The following is a 22,210-nucleotide window of genomic DNA, read 5'->3' as shown; positions in this document are numbered from 1 at the left end:
CACAATTTTTTTATTTTTACATAATCTCTCCTCCTGAGTAGCTTTCATTTAGTTTTAGTCACGTTTTGGTGTTGTAGTTTTAAGTCGACTAAATATCATTTAGTCGGGCTTCGTTGCCTTGATGCTGTCGTAAACGGCTGATGTTAGACACTTTACGCTGAAAGTAGCCGATCTACAAGCTTCATGGTAAATCCGTGACTCATTATGGAACGCTCGTCCACTAGTCACTACTTCCTTAACATTTTAGTCTTCGTTACAGTTTTAGTCGACAAAATCAACACTGCGTAGCTGCTGGAGGAGAGCAGAGGTCTCCTCCTTCTAACGGACCACACCGATTGGTCCATTTAACCGTCCTAGAGTCGGCGCTTCGGTGCCCGAAATCACTTCGGCACTCCAGCGGTATTTCCTCGACATTCATTCATCCCAGTTTCGGCCGCGAAGCCGGCGGGAGTTTGGAGGAGACACAACAAGCCGACTTCCAAATACTAACTATACAAACTGTACTACAAACCTCGACTACACAAATAAACAACAACAGGTTCAGAAACACAAGATACCTCCGTCCGTTCCCCACCACGTGATTCACGTCAGGGACCTTCAAAGACATGTACGCGTTACTTCAGACTCGCCCTTAGGGGTCTCTTAGGGCCCTTAGCGGTCTCCTTGTGGCCCTTAGGGGTCTCCTTAGGGCCCTTAGGGGTCTCCTTATGGCCCTTAGGGTCTCCTTAGGGGGACAGGAGGACGTGAGTCCTTCTCCTCACATCAAAGCTACACAATCAATGCAAACAAACAAACAAACAGTGATTTCAGAAACCACACCTACCTTCAAAACCACACGAAAAACACATGTTTTTAAAACTGATAAACTGATGACAACAACTCTTAAAACTGATAAGCTCTTAATGTTCTACAGGTAACTAAAAAACTACGTCTGCATTCTCACTCCCGACGTGTCGTATGTTGTGGACGTCCGACTCCCACGGCCAAATCGCCCCTGACGGACGTCGCTCGACTTGCTCGAGTCGAGTCCACTTCTGACGCCGTTCGTCTCGTCTTCTTCAACCTGGAGTCTACGCGGTCCGCGGCATGTTTCACACGATACAGACTCCTCTTAACAAATGTACTGCTTCTGACGGAAGGTTCCGCCGGTTGGAATACAACCGGCAACTGCTTGTGGCGTAATGCTCCGTCTGATAAGCTTTATTATTGATATCAAACCGGATCGCTGATTTCTATTAATTTTTTTGGAGGGGGGGGGGGGGGGGGGGGGTTGGAGCTGCCGTCCACCTCCCATTATACAGGCTGACTATAAAGCTGAATAACTCCTAATCTACGGAGCTCTCCATGGTTTGGATAAAAAGCGCGATGTTCGGAGGTCTTTGCTGATTATCCGGTGGTTTAGATGGTTATTGGGCGCTTTCTAGAGCAAGGATGGCTACATTTTAGCTCGCTAGCATTGACGCTATTTATTTAGCATCTAAGATCGCCACCCGGCTCGGCAGTCTGCGGTTGGCTCTGTGTCCAGCAGGGGGCAGCAGGTGGGTTGAAGGCGTAAAATTACGCTAAACGGCGACAATGCCGAGCGAGCTTTGGAACAACGCGACACGTCGGAAACTGAGAATGTTTTACTGAAAGAACGAACGAACGAACCACACGCACTCCGACAACAACCTCACAAACCAAACAATGCAGTATCCTTATTGTTATTATTATTATTAATATATAATATAAATCTATCTTATTGTTATCTTTGCCTCGAGACAATCTGTGATCAATCAGACAGCCAATCATCAGCCAGCTCCCGTCTGTCTGCTCGTTAAGAGTGCCACGCCCACCTCTTTAACCCTTTAAGCGCTGAACGAGGAGTTCCTCAGGGCTCTTATCTGTGCTCGTGTCTTTTTCCTTTTATTTTTTCTTTTCTGCTATTTCCAGCGGAAGCTTTCCTCCAGCTTTTTAATTATTGTTAAACATCTGCATGACTTTACCCATGTAGGCCTAAGGCCGATTCTAAAAACGCCTTCCAAAGCCTGACCTAAGTTTTCTGAAAAACTTAAAATATTTATATAGCAGCATCAATTTTTTTTTGTATTTTTTTAATACTGTACATACTGTACAGAACCCAAATATGGGTTCCCGGCCTGAGGGGGTAAAACACCAAAAGGGGTTCCCGCCCAGAATGGGTTAATGTACCAGAAGTCGACACAATTAGAGAATGTAGAAGAATTGTTATTTTGATCAACGACAAAATCTTATCCAACGACAACGGTATCGGTATCGGTCCGGTATCGGTCCGGTATCGGTCCGGTATCGGTGTCGGTATCGGTCCGGTATCGGTCCGGTATCGGTATCGGTCCGGTATCGGTCCGGTATCGGTCCGGTATCGGTGTCGGTATGATGTCGGCCCGTGGCAGAATACATAACGGACCTTGATGTGAAAAGGGTTTAAAACCACTCGTTTAAGGGGTTTGACAAAAAAAAAGAGGAAAACTCTTTAGTTGGCACAGAAACTCCAGAGCAGACAGACGGCTTGAATCTGGACGGAACTCTTAGCGTGTAAATAAATGATTTGTTTTATATTAACGAGATCGATGCCGACACACACACACACACTCACACACACAGGAACAAACTACAATCACTTGACACAATGTAACCTCACCCTATACGTTTTTAACAGCGGGCGAACAACGGTGTCGCCCGCTGTTAAAATGAACCGTCAGATATAAGCTACACACACAACGCAGTTATACCTCTACGCACATATCACTACGCACACACACACACACGCATGCACACGCACACACACACACAGTTTATACCTCGTATATCACTACGCAATACAGCAACACTCAGATAATCTCCACTCCGATTGGTCGAATGCGACACTCGGAGCATTACTGTTACACATGAACGTCTTTGCGTTTATCGTATCTGGATATTTTTTATAGCCAGGTGAACTTCATCGTGTTTTCTGGACACTTCTCATTGGACGCCGCGCCGCGTCCCGGCGTTCTCATTGGGCGCTGCGTTTTGTGACGGACGCACGAGAGACGGAATATTATTGGACGACAGACATGAGAGACACGATGTGATTGGACAAACACAGGAAGCTGTCACAGACCATATTTGGACGCGTGGCGTCACTTCCTGGAAAGCGACGGGAACAGAGGGGGAGGGGGGGGGCGTGGCCAAGAGGTCGAAAGGTCGTGACCTTTTAAATGACCTTTAGCAGCCAAAACAACTTCAAGCACTTAAAGAGACGGTTTAAAAACGATCTGTTTGTTTTATTATTGTTAAACTAAACTATGAAAAAGCTCCATATCTCCATATATGGACGGGTGACGAATGACAGGAAACAAACAACAACAAAGTGTCTTAGTAGTGGTGGTGCAGCACAGTACTTCAGAGTAAAAGTACTGATATTTTTAGCGGAGTAAAAACTACCAAATACTCCAAAAAGTACATGCTTTTAAATGTACTTAAAATCGATAATCAAAAAAAGGAGTTCTCTTCCTAGAGAGAAAGTCATAAGCTTCCAAAATAAGGAGGGAATACTCGAGTATAAAGTACGGATACTCCAAAACATGCACTTAAACACAGTATCCAAGTACATGTACTTGGAGTAAATGTACTTAGTTACTGTTAGGGATGGAGCTCCTTAATGTTTTTTAATTTTAATTTTTTTATGTTTTTTTTGTGGCTTTCGCCTTTATTTTATATTTTTATGGAGGCTGACAGGAAACAGGAAACGGGAGAGAGATGGGTTTGGGGGAGTGACCGTCGGGATCGGGAGTCGAACCCGCGGCACGCTGCCTGGACCGCTGAGCCACGGCCCAGGCCAGGAGCTCCTTAACCCATTCTGACCTGAGATCAGATTCTAAGAATTTCTAACGCACAGAAGAATGGTGGTTCTTTGTCAGTCGTTCTTCGATTTTTCAAAAATAGCAGACCTACAGCTACGAGCTTGTAGATCTGCTATTTTTTTAACACCAAAATGGGTTCCCGTTCAGAATGGGTTAATGTTTATTGATAATGAGCACCTTATTGATCAGGCTTATCGAGCCGGGTTCTTATCCAGACCACTATCGAGCATTATTTTGTGGAAAGACTCCCGTCTTTCAGAAGGCGATTGACCGAAGTTTACCGATAAAATAATATTAAAGAAACTGTTAACGGCCAAGCTACACCAGGCAATCTTGCGCGCATGCGTATAAGTTTACTGCGCGCGTACAGTGCGTTTGGATAGGACCAATATATGTCAATGATACCAGCTACAGCAGACGCACGGATACCGCGGGCCATCCTACACGTGCTCTAAAAATAGGATCGGTTCTAATTTTTTTACGTGCGTATGCCCCCATGCATGCGTATCTATATATCCTCCCGGAAGGTCCCGCACAAATCTGCCGCGCGCCACAGATCTGGTGTAGCCGGGCCATTTCGCACGCATACTTTGTGCGCGCAGTGCGCTTACGTCAAACGCACACATGCCTGGTGTAGCTTGGCCGTAACTGGTTAATGTGTGTACCGTCACTTTAAAAGCGTAATGTCGTTTCCCGGGACAGCGCTGGTTGGCAGGAATCAATACACTATCTATCACTACAGGTATCAATACACTTTTAGACCCACATGTTTGTTCCACATGCCCAGAGCTTATCGATACCGGGTACTGGATAAGCCCAAAGCTTATCGATACCGGGTACTGGATAAGCCCAAAGCTTATCGATACCGGGTACTGGATGAGCTGTTATCAGATCTTTTGGGGTCTTGGTTTTGGAGTTCCGTCCCTGGTTACTGTGCTTCACAGGACGTGGTTACTGTGCTTCACAGGAAGTGGTTACTGTGCTTCACAGGAAGTGGTTACCGTGCTCCACAGGAAGTGGTTTCCATGACTGCGTCTCCGTCTGTAAATAGAACTACATATTTAAACAAAGTGTATAAGAACGTAAAAGCTAAAATGTTGAACTGATGGTTTTATCTGTTACATTGTTTCATTTTTTACAGTGCTGTGAATTGTACTTCTACCTTATTTGTATTTTTTTTTTTTTTTTTACAGTGTATGAACAAACGGTCCTATATGCAAATTTAAGCCAGCTAGCTAGTTTACTGATTGGCCGACAGGCTTTTCAGTGGGCTGGGCTTTAGAGATTCAACTCTGCGTTCGCGTCAAACGGGAATCGTCTTCGGAAAAACTTGCGCTCCAGTTAGCTTTTAGCTAATATTAAATCAGTGGTTCTCAAACTATATTTGATCAAGAACGCCCAAAAAGTACTACTGTATTATGTAATTGGCAGCCCCCCCTCAGAAGCAAAGATTTGAGTTAAAAACGTTCGCTCAGAAAGAATATATATTCAAAGATTTGCACCGTATTTTCTACTAGCACGTAGTGCTGCATTATGAACTTGTAGATCTGCTATTTTAATAGGTTTCCTCTGACGTGAACACAGAGTTGATCCACTTTACACCTCCATGGAGAAAAAACAAGGCTGAGGAAATTTCAGGTATCTTCAAATTCTCAACTCTCTCAATGAACGCTTTGTTTACTGTTTTCGTTTTTTATGTCGGGACTCTTTCTAGCAGAGATTTAAATCAAGTTATAATCATCTCTTTCTACGTAGCAGAGATTTAAATAAAGTTATAATCATCTCTTTCTACGTAGCAGAGATTTAAATAAAATTATAATAATCTCTTTCTACGTAGCAGAGATTTAAATAAGATAATAATAATCGTATATATCGGCTAAAGAGGAAACGTTCTGCTAGCTAACCTTTGATAAGTGCTGCTTTAAACCCTCATGTAACTCTTAACGGTGTAAATAGAAGCAAGCTAGGCACGTGCACGCGCGTGCACACACACACACACACACTGCAGTTTCTCAAGGACTTTTCATTTTTCAGGGCAACTTACAATGTCAGTAATTAACTGACATTTTCTTTCTACTTAATTACCAGTAGCGCACCAGTTGCTGCCGTGTTTGAAAACACAGAATATCCATCCATATTCAACCGCTTATCCGTAGTCGGATCGCGGGGGAAACTATAGATATACAGAAAACATATACAGAATATAATCATCTATTTTAGTTTTTCAACTAATCTATAAAGTGACATTTATCTGAACCGCAAATTGAAACACAGTGAAAACTACAAACCCCACCCCTAACACTAAGCCCCGCCCTATTGGTCTAAACCCCACCCCTTCACTATAAACCCCGCCCCTTCACTTTAAACCCCGCCCCATTCACACTGATGCAGGTACTTTTTTTTATGTAGGCCTAATGCCAAACGTCTTATTGTTGTTTTTGTTTTTTTTCTGTGACTTTGCTGTAAAACGAGACAAATAATATCTAATGGGCTAAACCAGTGGTTCCCAAACTAGGACCCCCAAATGGACACTAATTAGCCCCACGGACCCCCATTTGAAGAGACATGCCAGGGACCCCCATTTGAAGAGACATGCCAGGGACCCCCATTTGAAGAGACATGCCAGGGACCCCCATAAGAGAAGATTCTTACGGCTCTAGCAATGATTCTCAATCCGTTTAATTACAAGGACCCCCAGTTTGACATTGCATTAGTTCTACGGACCCCCATTTAATGGCATTTCTATCTCTGGGACCCCCCAATTTATTATTGTAAAATCAATGTTAATTTAACTCTCTCTGAGTTACAGACCCATCAGGGTCCATTTGGTTCCTTACTATCATTTAGCTGGGGACCCCCTGGAACTCCCTCAAGGACCACTGGGGGTCTATTCACTTCACAGTGAATAGATCGCCCCCTTCCAGCCGCGTTCACTTACTACGCGTCTGTTTTTTATTTTACTATCGTGTGAAAAATAATCTTTATCATAACATGAAGATGAATATCATTTACCATAAGATGCCTGTACTTGTTAAATTAAATCATGTAGATAATTAATTACAGAATAGTATCCTTAAGAATATGAAGAGCAACACACGGAATTAGTGAATACATTTTTAATACCGTACATTTTGTTAAGGGAAACGGTACAGCTATCCTCTAGAGACGAATCATATTTGTTTGTTTTTGTTTTTGTTTTTCTGTGAAGTTTCATTTTCATGTTTTGCTTTGTTAACGCAAATAAAATCTACCCACTGATCAGTAGTCGGCTTAGACGTGTGGAACTATAGTGGCCCTCTGGAGTGAGTGTGGAACTATAGTGGCCCTCTGGAGTGAGTGTGGAACTATAGTGGCCCTCTGGAGTGAGTGTGGAACTATAGTGGCCCTCTGGAGTGAGTGTGGAACTATAGTGGTCCTCTGGAGTGAGTGTGGAACTATAGCGGCCCTCTGGAGTGAGTGTGGAACTATAGCGTTCCTCTGGAGTGAGTGTGGAACTATAGTCGTCCTCTGGAGTGAGTGTGGAACTATAGTGGCCCTCTGGAGTGAGTGTAGAACTATAGTGGCCCTCTGGAGTGAGTGTGGAACTATAGTGGCCCTCTGGAGTGAGTGTGGAACTATAGTGGCCCTCTGGAGTCACTACAGGTATCAATACACTTTTAGACCCACATGTTTGTTCCACATGCCCAGAGCTTATCGATACCGGGTACTGGATAAGCCCAAAGCTTATCGATACCGGGTACTGGATAAGCCCAAAGCTTATCGATACCGGGTACTGGATGAGCTGTTATCAGATCTTTTGGGGTCTTGGTTTTGGAGTTCCGTCCCTGGTTACTGTGCTTCACAGGACGTGGTTACTGTGCTTCACAGGAAGTGGTTACTGTGCTTCACAGGAAGTGGTTACCGTGCTCCACAGGAAGTGGTTTCCATGACTGCGTCTCCGTCTGTAAATAGAACTACATATTTAAACAAAGTGTATAAGAACGTAAAAGCTAAAATGTTGAACTGATGGTTTTATCTGTTACATTGTTTCATTTTTTACAGTGCTGTGAATTGTACTTCTACCTTATTTGTATTTTTTTTTTTTTTTTTACAGTGTATGAACAAACGGTCCTATATGCAAATTTAAGCCAGCTAGCTAGTTTACTGATTGGCCGACAGGCTTTTCAGTGGGCTGGGCTTTAGAGATTCAACTCTGCGTTCGCGTCAAACGGGAATCGTCTTCGGAAAAACTTGCGCTCCAGTTAGCTTTTAGCTAATATTAAATCAGTGGTTCTCAAACTATATTTGATCAAGAACGCCCAAAAAGTACTACTGTATTATGTAATTGGCAGCCCCCCCTCAGAAGCAAAGATTTGAGTTAAAAACGTTCGCTCAGAAAGAATATATATTCAAAGATTTGCACCGTATTTTCTACAAGCTGCATTATGAACTTGTAGATCTGCTATTTTAATAGGTTTCCTCTGACGTGAACACAGAGTTGATCCACTTTACACCTCCATGGAGAAAAAACAAGGCTGAGAAAATCAACAGGAAATTTCAGGTATCTCAAATTCTCAACTCTCTCAATGAACGCTTTGTTTACTGTTTTCGTTTTTTATGTCGGGACTCTTTCTAGCAGAGATTTAAATCAAGTTATAATCATCTCTTTCTACGTAGCAGAGATTTAAATAAGATAATAATAATCGTATATATCGGCTAAAGAGGAAACGTTCTGCTAGCTAACCTTTGATAAGTGCTGCTTTAAACCCTCATGTAACTCTTAACGGTGTAAATAGAAGCAAGCTAGGCACGTGCGCGCGTGCACACACACACACTGCAGTTTCTCAAGGACTTTTCATTTTTCAGGGCAACTTACAATGTCAGTAATTAACTGACATTTTCTTTCTACTTAATTACCAGGCGCGCGCCAGTCGCTGCCGTGTTTGAAAACACAGAATATCCATCCATATTCAACCGCTTATCCGTAGTCGGATCGCGGGGGAAACTATAGATGTACAGAAAACATATACAGAATATAATCATCTATTTTAGTTTTTCAATGAATCTATAAAGTGACATTTATCTGAACCGCAAATTGAAACACAGTGAAAACTACAAACCCCACCCCTAACACTAAGCCCCGCCCTATTGGTCTAAACCCCACCCCTTCACTATAAACCCCGCCCCTTCACTTTAAACCCCGCCCCTTCACACTGATGCAGGTACTTTTTTTATGTAGGCCTAATGCCAAACGTCTTATTGTTTTTTTTGTTTTTTTTCCGTGACTTTGCTGTAAAACGAGACAAATAATATCTAATAGGCTAAACCAGTGGTTCCCAAACTAGGACCCCCAAATGGACACTAATTAGCCCCACGGACCCCCATTTGAAGAGACATGCCAGGGACCCCCATTTGAAGAGACATGCCAGGGACCCCCATTTGAAGAGACATGCCAGGGACCCCCATAAGAGAAGATTCTTACGGCTCTAGCAATGATTCTCAATCCGTTTAATTACAAGGACCCCCAGTTTGACATTGCATTAGTTCTACGGACCCCCATTTAATGGCATTTCTATCTCTGGGACCCCCCAATTTATTATTGTAAAATCAATGTTAATTTAACTCTCTCTGAGTTACAGACCCATCAGGGTCCATTTGGTTCCTTACTATCATTTAGCTGGGGACCCCCTGGAACTCCCTCAAGGACCACTGGGGGTCTATTCACTTCACAGTGAATAGATCGCCCCCTTCCAGCCGCGTTCACTTACTACGCGTCTGTTTTTTATTTTACTATCGTGTGAAAAATAATCTTTATCATAACATGAAGATGAATATCATTTACCATAAGATGCCTGTACTTGTTAAATTAAATCATGTAGATAATTAATTACAGAATAGTATCCTTAAGAATATGAAGAGCAACACACGGAATTAGTGAATACATTTTTAATACCGTACATTTTGTTAAGGGAAACGGTACAGCTATCCTCTAGAGACGAATCATATTTGTTTGTTTTTGTTTTTGTTTTTCTGTGAAGTTTCATTTTCATGTTTTGCTTTGTTAACGCAAATAAAATCTACCCACTGATCAGTAGTCGGCTTAGACGTGTGGAACTATAGTGGCCCTCTGGAGTGAGTGTGGAACTATAGTGGCCCTCTGGAGTGAGTGTGGAACTATAGTGGCCCTCTGGAGTGAGTGTGGAACTATAGTGGCCCTCTGGAGTGAGTGTGGAACTATAGTGGTCCTCTGGAGTGAGTGTGGAACTATAGCGGCCCTCTGGAGTGAGTGTGGAACTATAGCGTTCCTCTGGAGTGAGTGTGGAACTATAGTCGTCCTCTGGAGTGAGTGTGGAACTATAGTGGCCCTCTGGAGTGAGTGTAGAACTATAGTGGCCCTCTGGAGTGAGTGTGGAACTATAGTGGCCCTCTGGAGTGAGTGTGGAACTATAGTGGCCCTCTGGAGTGAGTGTGGAACTATAGTGGCCCCTCTGGAGTGAGTATGGAACTATAGTGGCCCTCTGGAGTGAGTGTGGAACTATAGTGGCCCTCTGGAGTGAGTGTGGAACTATAGTGGCCCTCTGGAGTGAGTGTGGAACTATATGGTCCTCTGGAGTGAGTGTGGAACTATAGTGGCCCTCTGGAGTGAGTGTGGAACTATAGTGGTCCTCTGGAGTGAGTGTGGAACTATAGTGGCCCTCTGGAGTGAGTGTGGAACTATAGTGGCCCTCTGGAGTGAGTGTGGAACTATAGTGGCCCTCTGGAGTGAGTGTGGAACTATAGTGGTCCTCTGGAGTGAGTGTGGTACTATAGTGGTCCTCTGGAGTGAGTGTAGAACTATAGTGGCCCTCTGGAGTGGGTGGAACTATAGTGGCCCTCTGGAGTGAGTGTGGAACTATAGTGGTCCTCTGGAGTGAGTGTGGAACTATAGTGGCCCTCTGGAGTGAGTGTGGAACTATAGTGGCCCTCTGGAGTGAGTGTGGAACTATAGTGGCGCTCTCCATCGTCAAAGTTGCTCACCCCTGGTCTACACTTAGCTTATTATATGTTATAACATGTTATAACATGTCTACGGTGAATGTTTATGAAACAAACACTTTGCAGATTGAAAGAGGATAATTCAAGCTTTCCCGGGCCTGTGGCTCCACTTCCATCCACCAGGGGGTGGCAGCACTGCTGTGTGTGTGTGTGTGTGTGTGTGTGTGTGTGTGTGTGTGTGTGTGTGTGTGTGTGTGTGTGTGTGTGTGTGTGTGTGTGTGTGTGTGATAAACCTAACAATTATATTGAAATAGATAGAGCACCTTAATCATTATGATTCATTATAAACCTTTATAGTCCTAATAAACATATAAGTATGTCCTTATATAATGTTTATATAGTCATAAATACAGATGTTTATTATTCAGGGATAATTAACATTTCACTGACTTTAGTGTTTGTGATTAATAGATGTAATTAAATATAAAGAGTGAATCAAAGTAACACTTATTTATTCATGTTTACCATATAGAATATGTTAATTAAATAGTGTTATTATTATTCATGTTTACCATTATAGAATATGTTAATTAAATAAGTGTTCATGTTTACCATATAGAATATATTAATTAAATAGTGTTATTATTATTCCATGTTTACCATATAGAATATGTTAATTCATTAGTGTTATTATTATTCCATGTTTACCATATAGAATATGTTAATTAAATAGTGTTATTATTTACCGTATAGACTAGGTTAATTAAATAAAGTGTTATAATATATTTACCATATAGAATGTTAATTAAATACTGTTAATATTTACCATATAGACTACGGTAGGTTAATTAAATAAAGTGTTATTATAATTATGTGCAGAGTAGAAATAACTCATCTTTATTCATTTGACTATCTGTGATTAACAGATTTAATTAAATAAAGTGACAAACACATATTTATTTAAATTTGACTATTGCAACATTTATTAAAGATTCTAGCAGAAACAAACACTGTAAAATCATATTCACAGAGGTTACGGTGCACACACGACTCCAGGACTGAAGGGGGTGACATTTTGGTAAAGTTACATGAATCTGTTTTTTTTTTTCGTCAAAGTCGGTAGTTCTCCAGGAGAGGTCCGGTGGCCGAACGGTTTGCGGAGCGGTCTTGATATCGGAAGGTCGCTATAGTTCGTATCCCCGGACCGGCACGTTAAAATGACCACCGCTGAAGTGAACCACTACCATGAAATGTTCTATGAGCAGGGCCTGGCTGTAAACAAGTTCTTGAGCTTAGTCCAGTTACCCTGGGTAAACCTTTCCTTTCCTTAGTCCAGTTACCCTGGGTAAACATAGTACCTTTCCTTTCCTTACCCCCAGAGGTCCCTGGGGAGGTTCCAGGTGGTCCATGGACCCCCAGAGGTCCCTGGGGAGCCAAGATAGCTGATCTACAAGCTCACAACGCATGACGTTACAATGCGCTGTGAGCTTGTAGATCACAACGCATGGCGTTACAATGCGTTACAGTGAGCTTGTAGATCACAACGCATGGCGTTACAATGCGTTACAGTGAGCTTGTAGATCACAACGCATGACGTTACAATGCGCTGTGAGCTTGTAGATCACAACGCATGACGTTACAATGCGCTGTGAGCTTGTAGATCACAACGCATGACGTTACAATGCGCTGTGAGCTTGTAGATCACAACGCATGGCGTTACAATGCGTTACAGTGAGCTTGTAGATCACAACGCATGACGTTACAATGCGCTGTGAGCTTGTAGATCACAACGCATGGCGTTACAATGCGTTACAGTGAGCTTGTAGATCACAACGCATGACGTTACAATGCGCTGTGAGCTTGTAGATCACAACGCATGACGTTACAATGCGCTGTGAGCTTGTAGATCACAACGCATGGCGTTACAATGCGCTGTGAGGGATGGAAGGCAGAGAAACCTGCAGTTAGTGGTCAGCCCCCCCCCCCCCCCCCCCCCCCCCCCACAGCGGTCAGACCACAGAAAGAACATCATGATATGAATTTAAATAGTTTCCATCTCATGGTTGAACGAGTCAAGAGAGAAAGATTTGATCCACTGATTCGTCCATGAACCACATGAACCCTGGAGGCCTGGACTCTGTGTTCTGTAGATCTACATTATGAACCCTGGAGGCCTGGACTCTGTGTTCTGTAGATCTACATTATGAACCCTGGAGGCCTGGACTCTGTGTTCTATAGATCTACATTATGAACCCTGGAGGCCTGGACTCTGTGTTCTATAGATCTACATTATGAACCCTGGAGGCCTGGACTCTGTGTTCTGTAGATCTACATTATGAACCCTGGAGGCCTGGACTCTGTGTTCTGTAGATCTACATTATGAACCCTGGAGGCCTGGACTCTGTGTTCTGTAGATCTACATTATGAACCCTGGAGGCCTGGACTCTGTGTTCTGTAGATCTACATTATGAACCCTGGAGGCCTGGACTCTGTGTTCTATAGATCTACATTATGAACCCTGGAGGCCTGGACTCTGTGTTCTGTAGATCTACATTATGAACCCTGGAGGCCTGGACTCTGTGTTCTGTAGATGATAACAGATCTACTATATGAACCCTGGAGGCCTGGACAACATGTTCTATAGATCTGCTATATGAACCGTACATGAACCCTGGACGCTGCATGTGTTCTGAGCCCAAAAATATCTGTAATTGGCCGCGGACCTTCAACCTGAAAATATATATTTCCAGGGACCCCCCCGCCCCCTCCCAGAAGCAAAGATTTGTGTTAAAAACGTTCGCTCTGAAAGAATATATATTCAAAGATTTGCTCCAGATTTTCATGATAAAAAAAAATAGCAGATATCGATACCGGGTACTGGATGAGCCCAGAGCTTATCGATACCAGGTACTGGATACGCCCAGAGCTTATCGATACCGGGTACTGGATACGCCCAGAGCTTATCGATACCGGGTACTGGATACGCCCAGAGCTTATCAAAGCTTATCGATACCGGGTACTGGATACGCCCAAAGCTTATCGATACCGGGTACTGGATGAGCCCAGAGCTTATTGATACCGGGTACTGGATACGCCCAAAGCTTATCGATACCGGGTACTGGATAAGCCCAGAGCTTATCAAAGCTTATCGATACCGGGTACTGGATGAGCCCAGAGCTTATCGATACCAGGTACTGGATACGCCCAGAGCTTATCGATACCGGGTACTGGATACGCCCAGAGCTTATCGATACCGGGTACTGGATACGCCCAGAGCTTATCAAAGCTTATCGATACCGGGTACTGGATACGCCCAAAGCTTATCGATACCGGGTACTGGATGAGCCCAGAGCTTATTGATACCGGGTACTGGATACGCCCAAAGCTTATCGATACCGGGTACTGGATAAGCCCAGAGCTTATCAAAGCTTATCGATACCGGGTACTGGATGAGCCCAGAGCTTATCGATACCAGGTACTGGATACGCCCAGAGCTTATCAAAGCTTATCGATACCGGGTACTGGATAAGCCCAGAGCTTATCAAAGCTTATCGATACCAGGTACTGGATACGCCCAGAGCTTATCAAAGCTTATCGATACCGGGTACTGGATGAGCCCAGAGCTTATCGATACCGTGTACTTTCTGTTATCGGGCTCCATCCCTACTCGTGGGGCGTGGCTTGATCGTGATTGGTGGAGGAACATTAAGAACATAAGTATAAGTAAACGTTGACGCTACATAATCACGTTACATAATTAGTGATGTCATCACTGGGATTTTGTACATATTAGTGATGTCATCACTGGGATTATGTACATAATGTGATGTCATCACTGGGATTATGTACATGTTAGTGATGTCATCAGTAGGATAATTATTTACAGAACACACAAACTTTAATTAATTGGCACCACAGGGGGGGGGCAGAGGGGGCGTGGCACACAGGGGGAGGAGAGGGGGCGTGGAACCACAGGGGAGGAGAGGGGGCGTGGAACCACAGGGGAGGAGAGGGGGCGTGGAACCACAGGGGAGGAGAGGGGGCGTGGAACCACAGGGGAGGAGAGGGGGCGTGGCACCACAGGGGAGGAGAGGGGGCGTGGAACCACAGGGGAGGAGAGGGGGCGTGGCACCACAGGGGAGGAGAGGGGGCGTGGAACCACAGGGGAGGAGAGGGGGCGTGGAACCACAGGGGGGGCAGGGGGGCGTGGAACCACAGGGGGGGCAGAGGGGGCGTGGCACCACAGGGGGGGGCAGAGGGGGCGTGGCACCACAGGGGGGGGGGCGTGGCACATAGGGGGGGAGGGGGCGTGGCACATAGGGGGGGGGAGGGGGCGTGGCATGCACCCGCAGTTTATTTATCAAAGTACATATTGTTTGGAATAAAACAATCTCAGTCATTTCATGGACGGAGCCGGGCCTGACTTAAGCTCTCTAAGGGCGCCACGCCTCTAGTCGTATCGGCCAATCAGGTTTCACATAAGCGCCACGCCTCTAGTCGTCTCGGCCAATCGGGTCGGGTTTAGCAGGTCAGTAAACCATCTATCTAACAAAGTGATGACACTTAAAACCTTAACACATGTTTTAACCCTTTAGATCTCATATTGTTCCTACAGTAACAATATATTAACCCCTTAGATCTCATATTGTGACTACAGTAACTACAGTAACAATATATTACAAAAACACAAACAAAAGAAAGAAAAAATATTATTACCACGTTCTTGTTCCTACAACAGCGTGTGATTGGCTAAGACCGAACTGATCAAACTAACCAATAATATCACAGAAACCACCGGCCAATCATTCCACTGTCATTCTGTCCTTCCTGTTTTTCAACGCTCCAATCAAATTGCTCCCCACGTTCAAGTCCCGCCTTCTCATCCTTGTTCCGCTCAGAAATACGCCACGATGCAGTGACATCGCAATACAGGAAGTGACCTCATCTTTAAGTCTTAATGACCAGGTGGGAGATTGATGGTCCAATCTGATTGGTCCTCTGTCGTCCAGTGCTCTGATTGGTCCTCTGTGGTCCAGTGCTCTGTTGACATTGGTTGCTTTGTGTCCCTCCTACGCAGAGCTCCTATTGGTTCATACGTTGTCAGGTGAGAGAAGTTCCCTTACAACCATTTACTGCGCACGGACGCACACACGCACTCTCCTCCCACCGTACAGCGGACGTAAAAAAGTACTCCTAAACATGCGAAAAAAATCTGTTTGACGTCACGGTTTCACTTCTAGTTCCTGTATCTATACTGCCTCCCTCTGGCCAGCCGGGGAACTGGTCTCTATACTGCCTCCCCCTGGCCAGCCGGGGCGCCTGATGGAGGGGAAAGGAACTGGTCTCTATACTGCCTCCCCCTGGCAAGCCGGGGCGCCTGATGGAGGGGAAAGGAACTGGTCTCTATACTGCCTCCCCCTGGCCAGCCGGGGCGCCTGATGGAGGGGAAAGGAACTGGTCGGAATAACGTGTTCCTTCCACGCGCTACGTCCGGCTGGGGAAACTCCCCCCCCCCTCTCAGGTGAAAAGAAGCAGCTTGGACTCCTCATGCATAGAAGGAAGCATGAGGTCAGTCCGTTGCTCTCCCGAGGTTGGCAGAGGAAGTGTACTAGCGCCCAGGATTACATTAGATAATTGACACTGGGTGAAAAAATGGGTTGCAAAATTGTGGCATAAAAATTACAAGATACTTCCTGTATGTGAAAAGTCCTGTACCGAGGAACATAATAGTTCCAGTAACTGTAGAATAACTAGTTTCACGTAAAGTTCAAACTTATAGTTCCTGTTTGTGAAGACCATTTAGTTCCAATTTATAGTCCCTGTTTGTGAAGACCTAATAGTTCCTGTTTGTGAAGACCATTTAGTTCCAATTTATAGTTCCTGTTTGTGAAGACCTTTTAGTTGCTGTTTGTGAACACTTCCAATTTATAGCTCCTTTATGTGAAGACCATATAGTTCCTGTATGTGAAGACCATATAGTTCCTGTATGTGAAGACCATATAGTTCCTGTATGTGAAGACCATATAGTTCCTGTATGTGAAGACCATATAGTTCCTGTATGTGAAGACTGTATAGTTCCAAATTATACTTCCTGTATCTGAAGACCTTAGAGTTCCTGTATCTGAGGAACATAACAGTTCCAACGTATAGTTCCAGTAGCTATAGAACATGTTTGACGTATCAGTCATTTCAGGGATAGGAGAAGAAATGCCACGTCGGACAAAACGGCAGAAGGTCTCTTGTATTTCTACGATGACAAAGTTGCGACGTTTGCAGACGACACCACGATGTTCTCCCGGGAGGACGGAGAGTTGTACTCGCTGCCCGAAACCACCGTGTCGCGGGAGGACGGCGAGTTGTACTCGTCCTTCTTGTTGGGGCGCGACGGGGAAGAGTTGTCCCCCCGACCTGCTGCTACGGCTGAACTCCACGCCGGCGCCCCCGTGTGGCCGGGAGGAGGAGGAGCTAGAGGAGGAGGCGGTGCATCGGGCCATGGCGGGCCGCAGGCAGGCCACGCAGCAGAGCAGCGTGCGCAGGAAGGCGCGGCGCATCTCGTTGGACGTCAGCGTGTAGATCAGAGGATTCATGGCCGAGTTCAGCACCGCCAGAGCCAGGAACCACTCGGCCTTAAAACACACATAAACAAATATATAAACACATACATACACATATAAACAAACAATACATTAACACCCAGAACGCCCAGGGTTATTTAATCCATCAAATCAGAACGCCCAGCGATTTATAGCAGTGGAGCACTTTTACAGACGGACCGGATGTTATGCCGGATGTGGCTGTAGCAGTTAAATGTAGCCAAAACACTCTAGAGGCGATCGACAGCAACGGGAGGCATGACTAATTCTACCGCTTCTAACACAGGATCTTTGGTTAGAATTGGACGCAGTGTTGACCAACAGAGCTGGAGGACCCCCTGGTGGCCTGGAGGACTCCCTGGCCTACCTTGTAGAGGACGGGACACATGCGTATCTCACAGGCCACGTCGAGGAGGAGGAGGACGAAGAGCGGAGCCCAGCAGGCGATGAAGCAGCTCAGCACGATGATCACCGTCTTCAGCAACGCCATGGACTTCTCTGAGCTCTTATTGCTGGGGTTACCGCCGGGGTTACTGCTGCTACCGCTACGACCGTTAACGACCTGAGACACACGCAGGTACGCACGCAGGCACACACACACACACACACAGCTTTTATTACTGGGGTTACCGCTGGGGTTACTACTGCTGCCGCTTACGACCGAGAAACACACACACGCACACGCACACACACACAGAGACAGACAGACTGTACCTTGTGTGTAACACCAGCTTGTGGCCTTATGTCCTCGCCAGGGCGGGTAGACCGTTACGTACCTTGTGTGTAACACCAGCTTGCGGCCCTATGTCTTCACCAGGACGGGTAGACCGTACCTTGCGCAGCACCAGCTTGCGGCTGCGTGTGCGGACCAGGGCGTAGATCCGGGCGTAGAGCACCACGATGGCGGCCAGGATGACGCTGAACACGGTGGTGCAGAACAGGATGTAGGTCTTGTGGTAGAGAGGAAGCACCGTGCTGCAGCGTGACATCACGGCGATGCAGTTCCAGCCAATCACGGGCAGCCCTCCGAGCACGACGGCGGCCACCAGCCACACAGCGCTGATCAGCAGGAACACGCGACATGTGTTGCCCTGGAGACAGACACAGACACACGATCTGATTGGTGGAGACCACAGACACACAATCTGATTGGTGGAGACCACAGAGACACAATCTGATTGGTGGAGACCACAGAGACACAATCTGATTGGTGGAGACCACAGAGACACAATCTGATTGGTGGAGACCACAGAGACACAATCTGATTGGTGGAGACCAAAGAGACACAATCTGATTGGTGGAGACCACAGAGACACAATCTGATTGGTGGAGACCACAGAGACACAATCTGATTGGTGGAGACCACAGAGACACAATCTGATTGGTGGAGACCACAGAGACACAATCTGATTGGTGGAGACCACAGAGACACAATCGGATTGGTGGAGACCACAGAGACACAATCTGATTGGTGGAGACCACAGAGACACAATCTGATTGGTGGAGACCACAGAGACACAATCGGATTGGTTGAGACTGACTGGAAAGATTGTGATTGATTGACAGGACTGGTTATTTGACTGGTTGATGTACTGTAGAATAACATGTCCTGTTTCATGTTTTCAAATGTATAAAACGCATTTGTGACCTCACCCCCCCCCCCCCCTCCCCCCTTCCTGGTGCTGCGGCCATCTTCCTAACGATGTCGTTGTTTTTCTGACCAATCAAACCTTGTTGTGTAGTTTCATCTTCAGCATGGTGAGGTGGCGTTCGATGGCGATGGCGAAGGAGACTGAAGACGGAGGCAGCGAGCGCTACGAACATACTGCCTTCACGTAGGAACCACTGGGTGGGAGTTAACCTGGTAATTACAATATAATTACTGTTAATTACATTATAATTACTGTTAACGAACACACTGTGTTCGATATCTATAGCTGGCTCGCTGCTGCTGAAGCGAGCCAGACTAGCAGGATATCAATGGTATCAATAATAATAGTTATGGTATCTAAAGTGGTAGTTAACTCTACCTGTAGGTATTAGCTCCAGACAGCAGGATGTTAGCGGTATAAACTCCTCCGCCAGAAGGTCGCTCAGCGCCAGGTTTCCTATGAGGTAGTACCGTAGTACATTTAGTACATACATGATAAGTACATGGTAATAAACAAAGTAGAATAGGTAATGATAGTAATAACAACGTACCTATAAAGTAGTATACATGGGCTTGTGGAACTTCTTGGTCCTCCAGATCGTTGACAGAACCAGGACGTTCTCCATGACGATCAGACAGCACACCATGATGAAAACCACAGAGTCCGCCTTAAGACCCGAGTCCTGAGGTTCCAACTTAAAACACACACATCACATAGTCCGCCTTAAGACGCGAGTCCTGAGGTTCCACCTTAAAACACACACACACACATCACAGAGTCCGCCTTAAGACGCGAGTCCTGAGGTTCCACCTTAAAACACACACATCACAGAGTCCGCCTTAACACCCGAGTCTGAGGTTCCACCTTAAAACACACACATCACAGAGTCCGCCTTAAGACGATGTTGGGTGAAATTGCCCCTCAGCCATATCTCTGAGAAATATGGGAGGGGATGGGGAGGAAAGCCTTCCCTCCCCATCTCCTCCCCTCACTGGGCAGCTGCCCGACATACAGTATAGTTCCCCCGTGGCTTTTGGGCTTGCTGCATGTTCCAACCCCTAGTATGTCTGTCAGAAGACGTTGAGGGGTAAAAAGTTAAAACACATTCAATACGCAGCGGGGAGACGTAACCAGGTACATTTAGTTAAATTGTATTTCTACAATTGCAGTATTAATACTACTTTTACTTGAGTAAATAAAAAAAGTGTTTATGCAATGTCTGTGTTTACACAAACACTCAATGCTGGTCATAGGAAGGGCTAGGGGGAGGGGCTATAGGCACTCACCTTGCGGAACTTTCCTGTGTAGTTGTAGTGAGTGGCGATCAGGTCTGAATACAACGTCTCTGCTTCCATGGTGACCTCACCTTTAATTCACAATGTAGACATTAATTAATACAACGTCTCTGCTTCCATGGTGACCTCACCTTTAATTCACAATGTAGACATTAATTAATACACTGTCTCAGCTTCCATGGTGACCTGACCTCACCTTTAATTCACAATGTTTTTTTATCAGACGCTCTTAAGGTTAGAGACTACAGTAAACAAGAACAACACGTTAATACATAATCCACTCTAATCCACTGTAAATGTAAATCTGATAAAATACTAAATGTAAATCTGATAAAATACTAAATGTAAATCTGATAAAATACTAAATGTAAATCTGATAAAATGATGAAGGATAATCTCCCTACTGTCTGTCTGCTGTAGCGCTCTGTGTCCACCAGGGGGCGCCCTCCCTGCTCATGTCAGGTAACAACCACAAGGAGACATTGTGAATCCTTCACCCCGTTGACCTCCACGTGACCCCATGCTGAAGGTCCTAGAAGATAAAACACATCCTGAAGGTCCTAGAAGATGCATAAACACATCCTGAAGGTCCTAGAAGATGCATAAACACACCCTGAAGGTCCTGGAACCTCCACGCACTCAGGTCAGCCAACGCAGGGAAGCTGTAAGTACCTTCACTAAAAACGCTCCCAAACTCTTCTCCCTTCTGGCTCCAAAAAACTATGCAATGAACTTCCCATTGCAGTCAGAACTACAGACTCACTCCAATCTACATTGTGACTGACAGGCGTCAGTGTTCACATTGAGACCCTGTCTGTCCCACATTGTGACTGACAGGCGTCAGTGTTCACATTTGAGACCCTGTCTGTCCCACATTGTGACTGACAGGCATCAGTGTTCACATTGAGACCCTGTCTGTCCCACATTGTGACTGACAGCCGTCAGTGTTCACATTGAGACCCTGTCTGTCCCACATTGTGACTGACAGGCGTCAGTGTTCACATTGAGACCCTGTCTGTCCCACATTGTGACTGACAGGCGTCAGTGTTCACATTGAGACCCTGTCTGTCCCACATTGTGACTGACAGGCGTCAGTGTTCACATTGAGACCCTGTCTGTCCCACATTGTGACTGACAGGCGTCAGTGTTCACATTGAGACCCTGTCTGTCCCACATTGTGACTGACAGGCATCAGTGTTCAAATTGAGACCCTGTCTGTCCCACATTGTGACTGACAGACATCAGCGTTCACATTGAGACCCTGTCTGTCCCACATTGTGACTGACAGGCATCAGTGTTCACATTGAGACCCTGTCTGTCCCACATTGTGACTGACAGGCATCAGTGTTCACATTGAGACCCTGTCTGTCCCACATTGTGACTGACAGACATCAGTGTTCACATTGAGACCCTGTCTGTCCCACATTGTGACTGACAGGCCACACTGTTCAAATTGAGACCCTGTCTGTCCCACATTGTGACTGACAGGCATCAGTGTTCACATTGAGACCCTGTCTGTCCCACATTGTGACTGACAGGCCACACTGTTCAAATTGAGACCCTGTCTGTCCCACATTGTGACTGACAGGCATCAGTGTTCACATTGAGACCCTGTCTGTCCCACATTGTGACTGACAGGCATCAGTGTTCACATTGAGACCATCAGTGTTCAAATGTCCTAATAGTTTAGTCTCCTATACTGTATATACAGTAGTTGTCTTTTTGTGGACAATCAACCCGTAATACGGGTCCGTTTGGTTTGATCTACGTTACATTTTTGTTTTAAAAAGCATTGCATTATAGTAGCAACTAGAACTGCACTCTGCCGAGTGCATACTTGCTTGTTGCACACT

At 45.4% G+C, this 22,210-nt stretch overlaps 1 protein-coding gene across 1 annotated transcript in view; it reads right to left on the bottom strand.

Annotated features, from left to right (window-relative positions):
- Positions 1 to 14,986: 14,986 nt before the first annotated feature.
- Positions 14,987 to 22,210, bottom strand: part of s1pr1 (sphingosine-1-phosphate receptor 1) — a 9,321-nt gene continuing 2,097 nt past the window's right edge. Inside the window, 11 exon segments of the mRNA XM_080770876.1 lie at positions 14,987 to 17,443; positions 17,778 to 17,972; positions 18,244 to 18,501; positions 19,141 to 19,197; positions 19,199 to 19,271; positions 19,441 to 19,492; positions 19,495 to 19,518; positions 19,613 to 19,625; positions 19,628 to 19,756; positions 20,349 to 20,428; positions 20,762 to 20,889. Coding sequence (XP_080627002.1) covers positions 16,754 to 17,443; positions 17,778 to 17,972; positions 18,244 to 18,501; positions 19,141 to 19,197; positions 19,199 to 19,271; positions 19,441 to 19,492; positions 19,495 to 19,518; positions 19,613 to 19,625; positions 19,628 to 19,756; positions 20,349 to 20,417 — 1,560 coding nt within the window. The 5' untranslated portion in view covers positions 20,418 to 20,428; positions 20,762 to 20,889 and the 3' untranslated portion in view covers positions 14,987 to 16,753.

Source organism: Protomyctophum bolini, assembly GCF_963924005.1.
Source record: "Protomyctophum bolini genome assembly, chromosome: 8".
Classification (NCBI taxonomy): domain Eukaryota; kingdom Metazoa; phylum Chordata; class Actinopteri; order Myctophiformes; family Myctophidae; genus Protomyctophum; species Protomyctophum bolini.
Note: the sequence above shows the minus strand (reverse complement) of the source record. Positions and strands in the feature narration are given on the sequence as shown.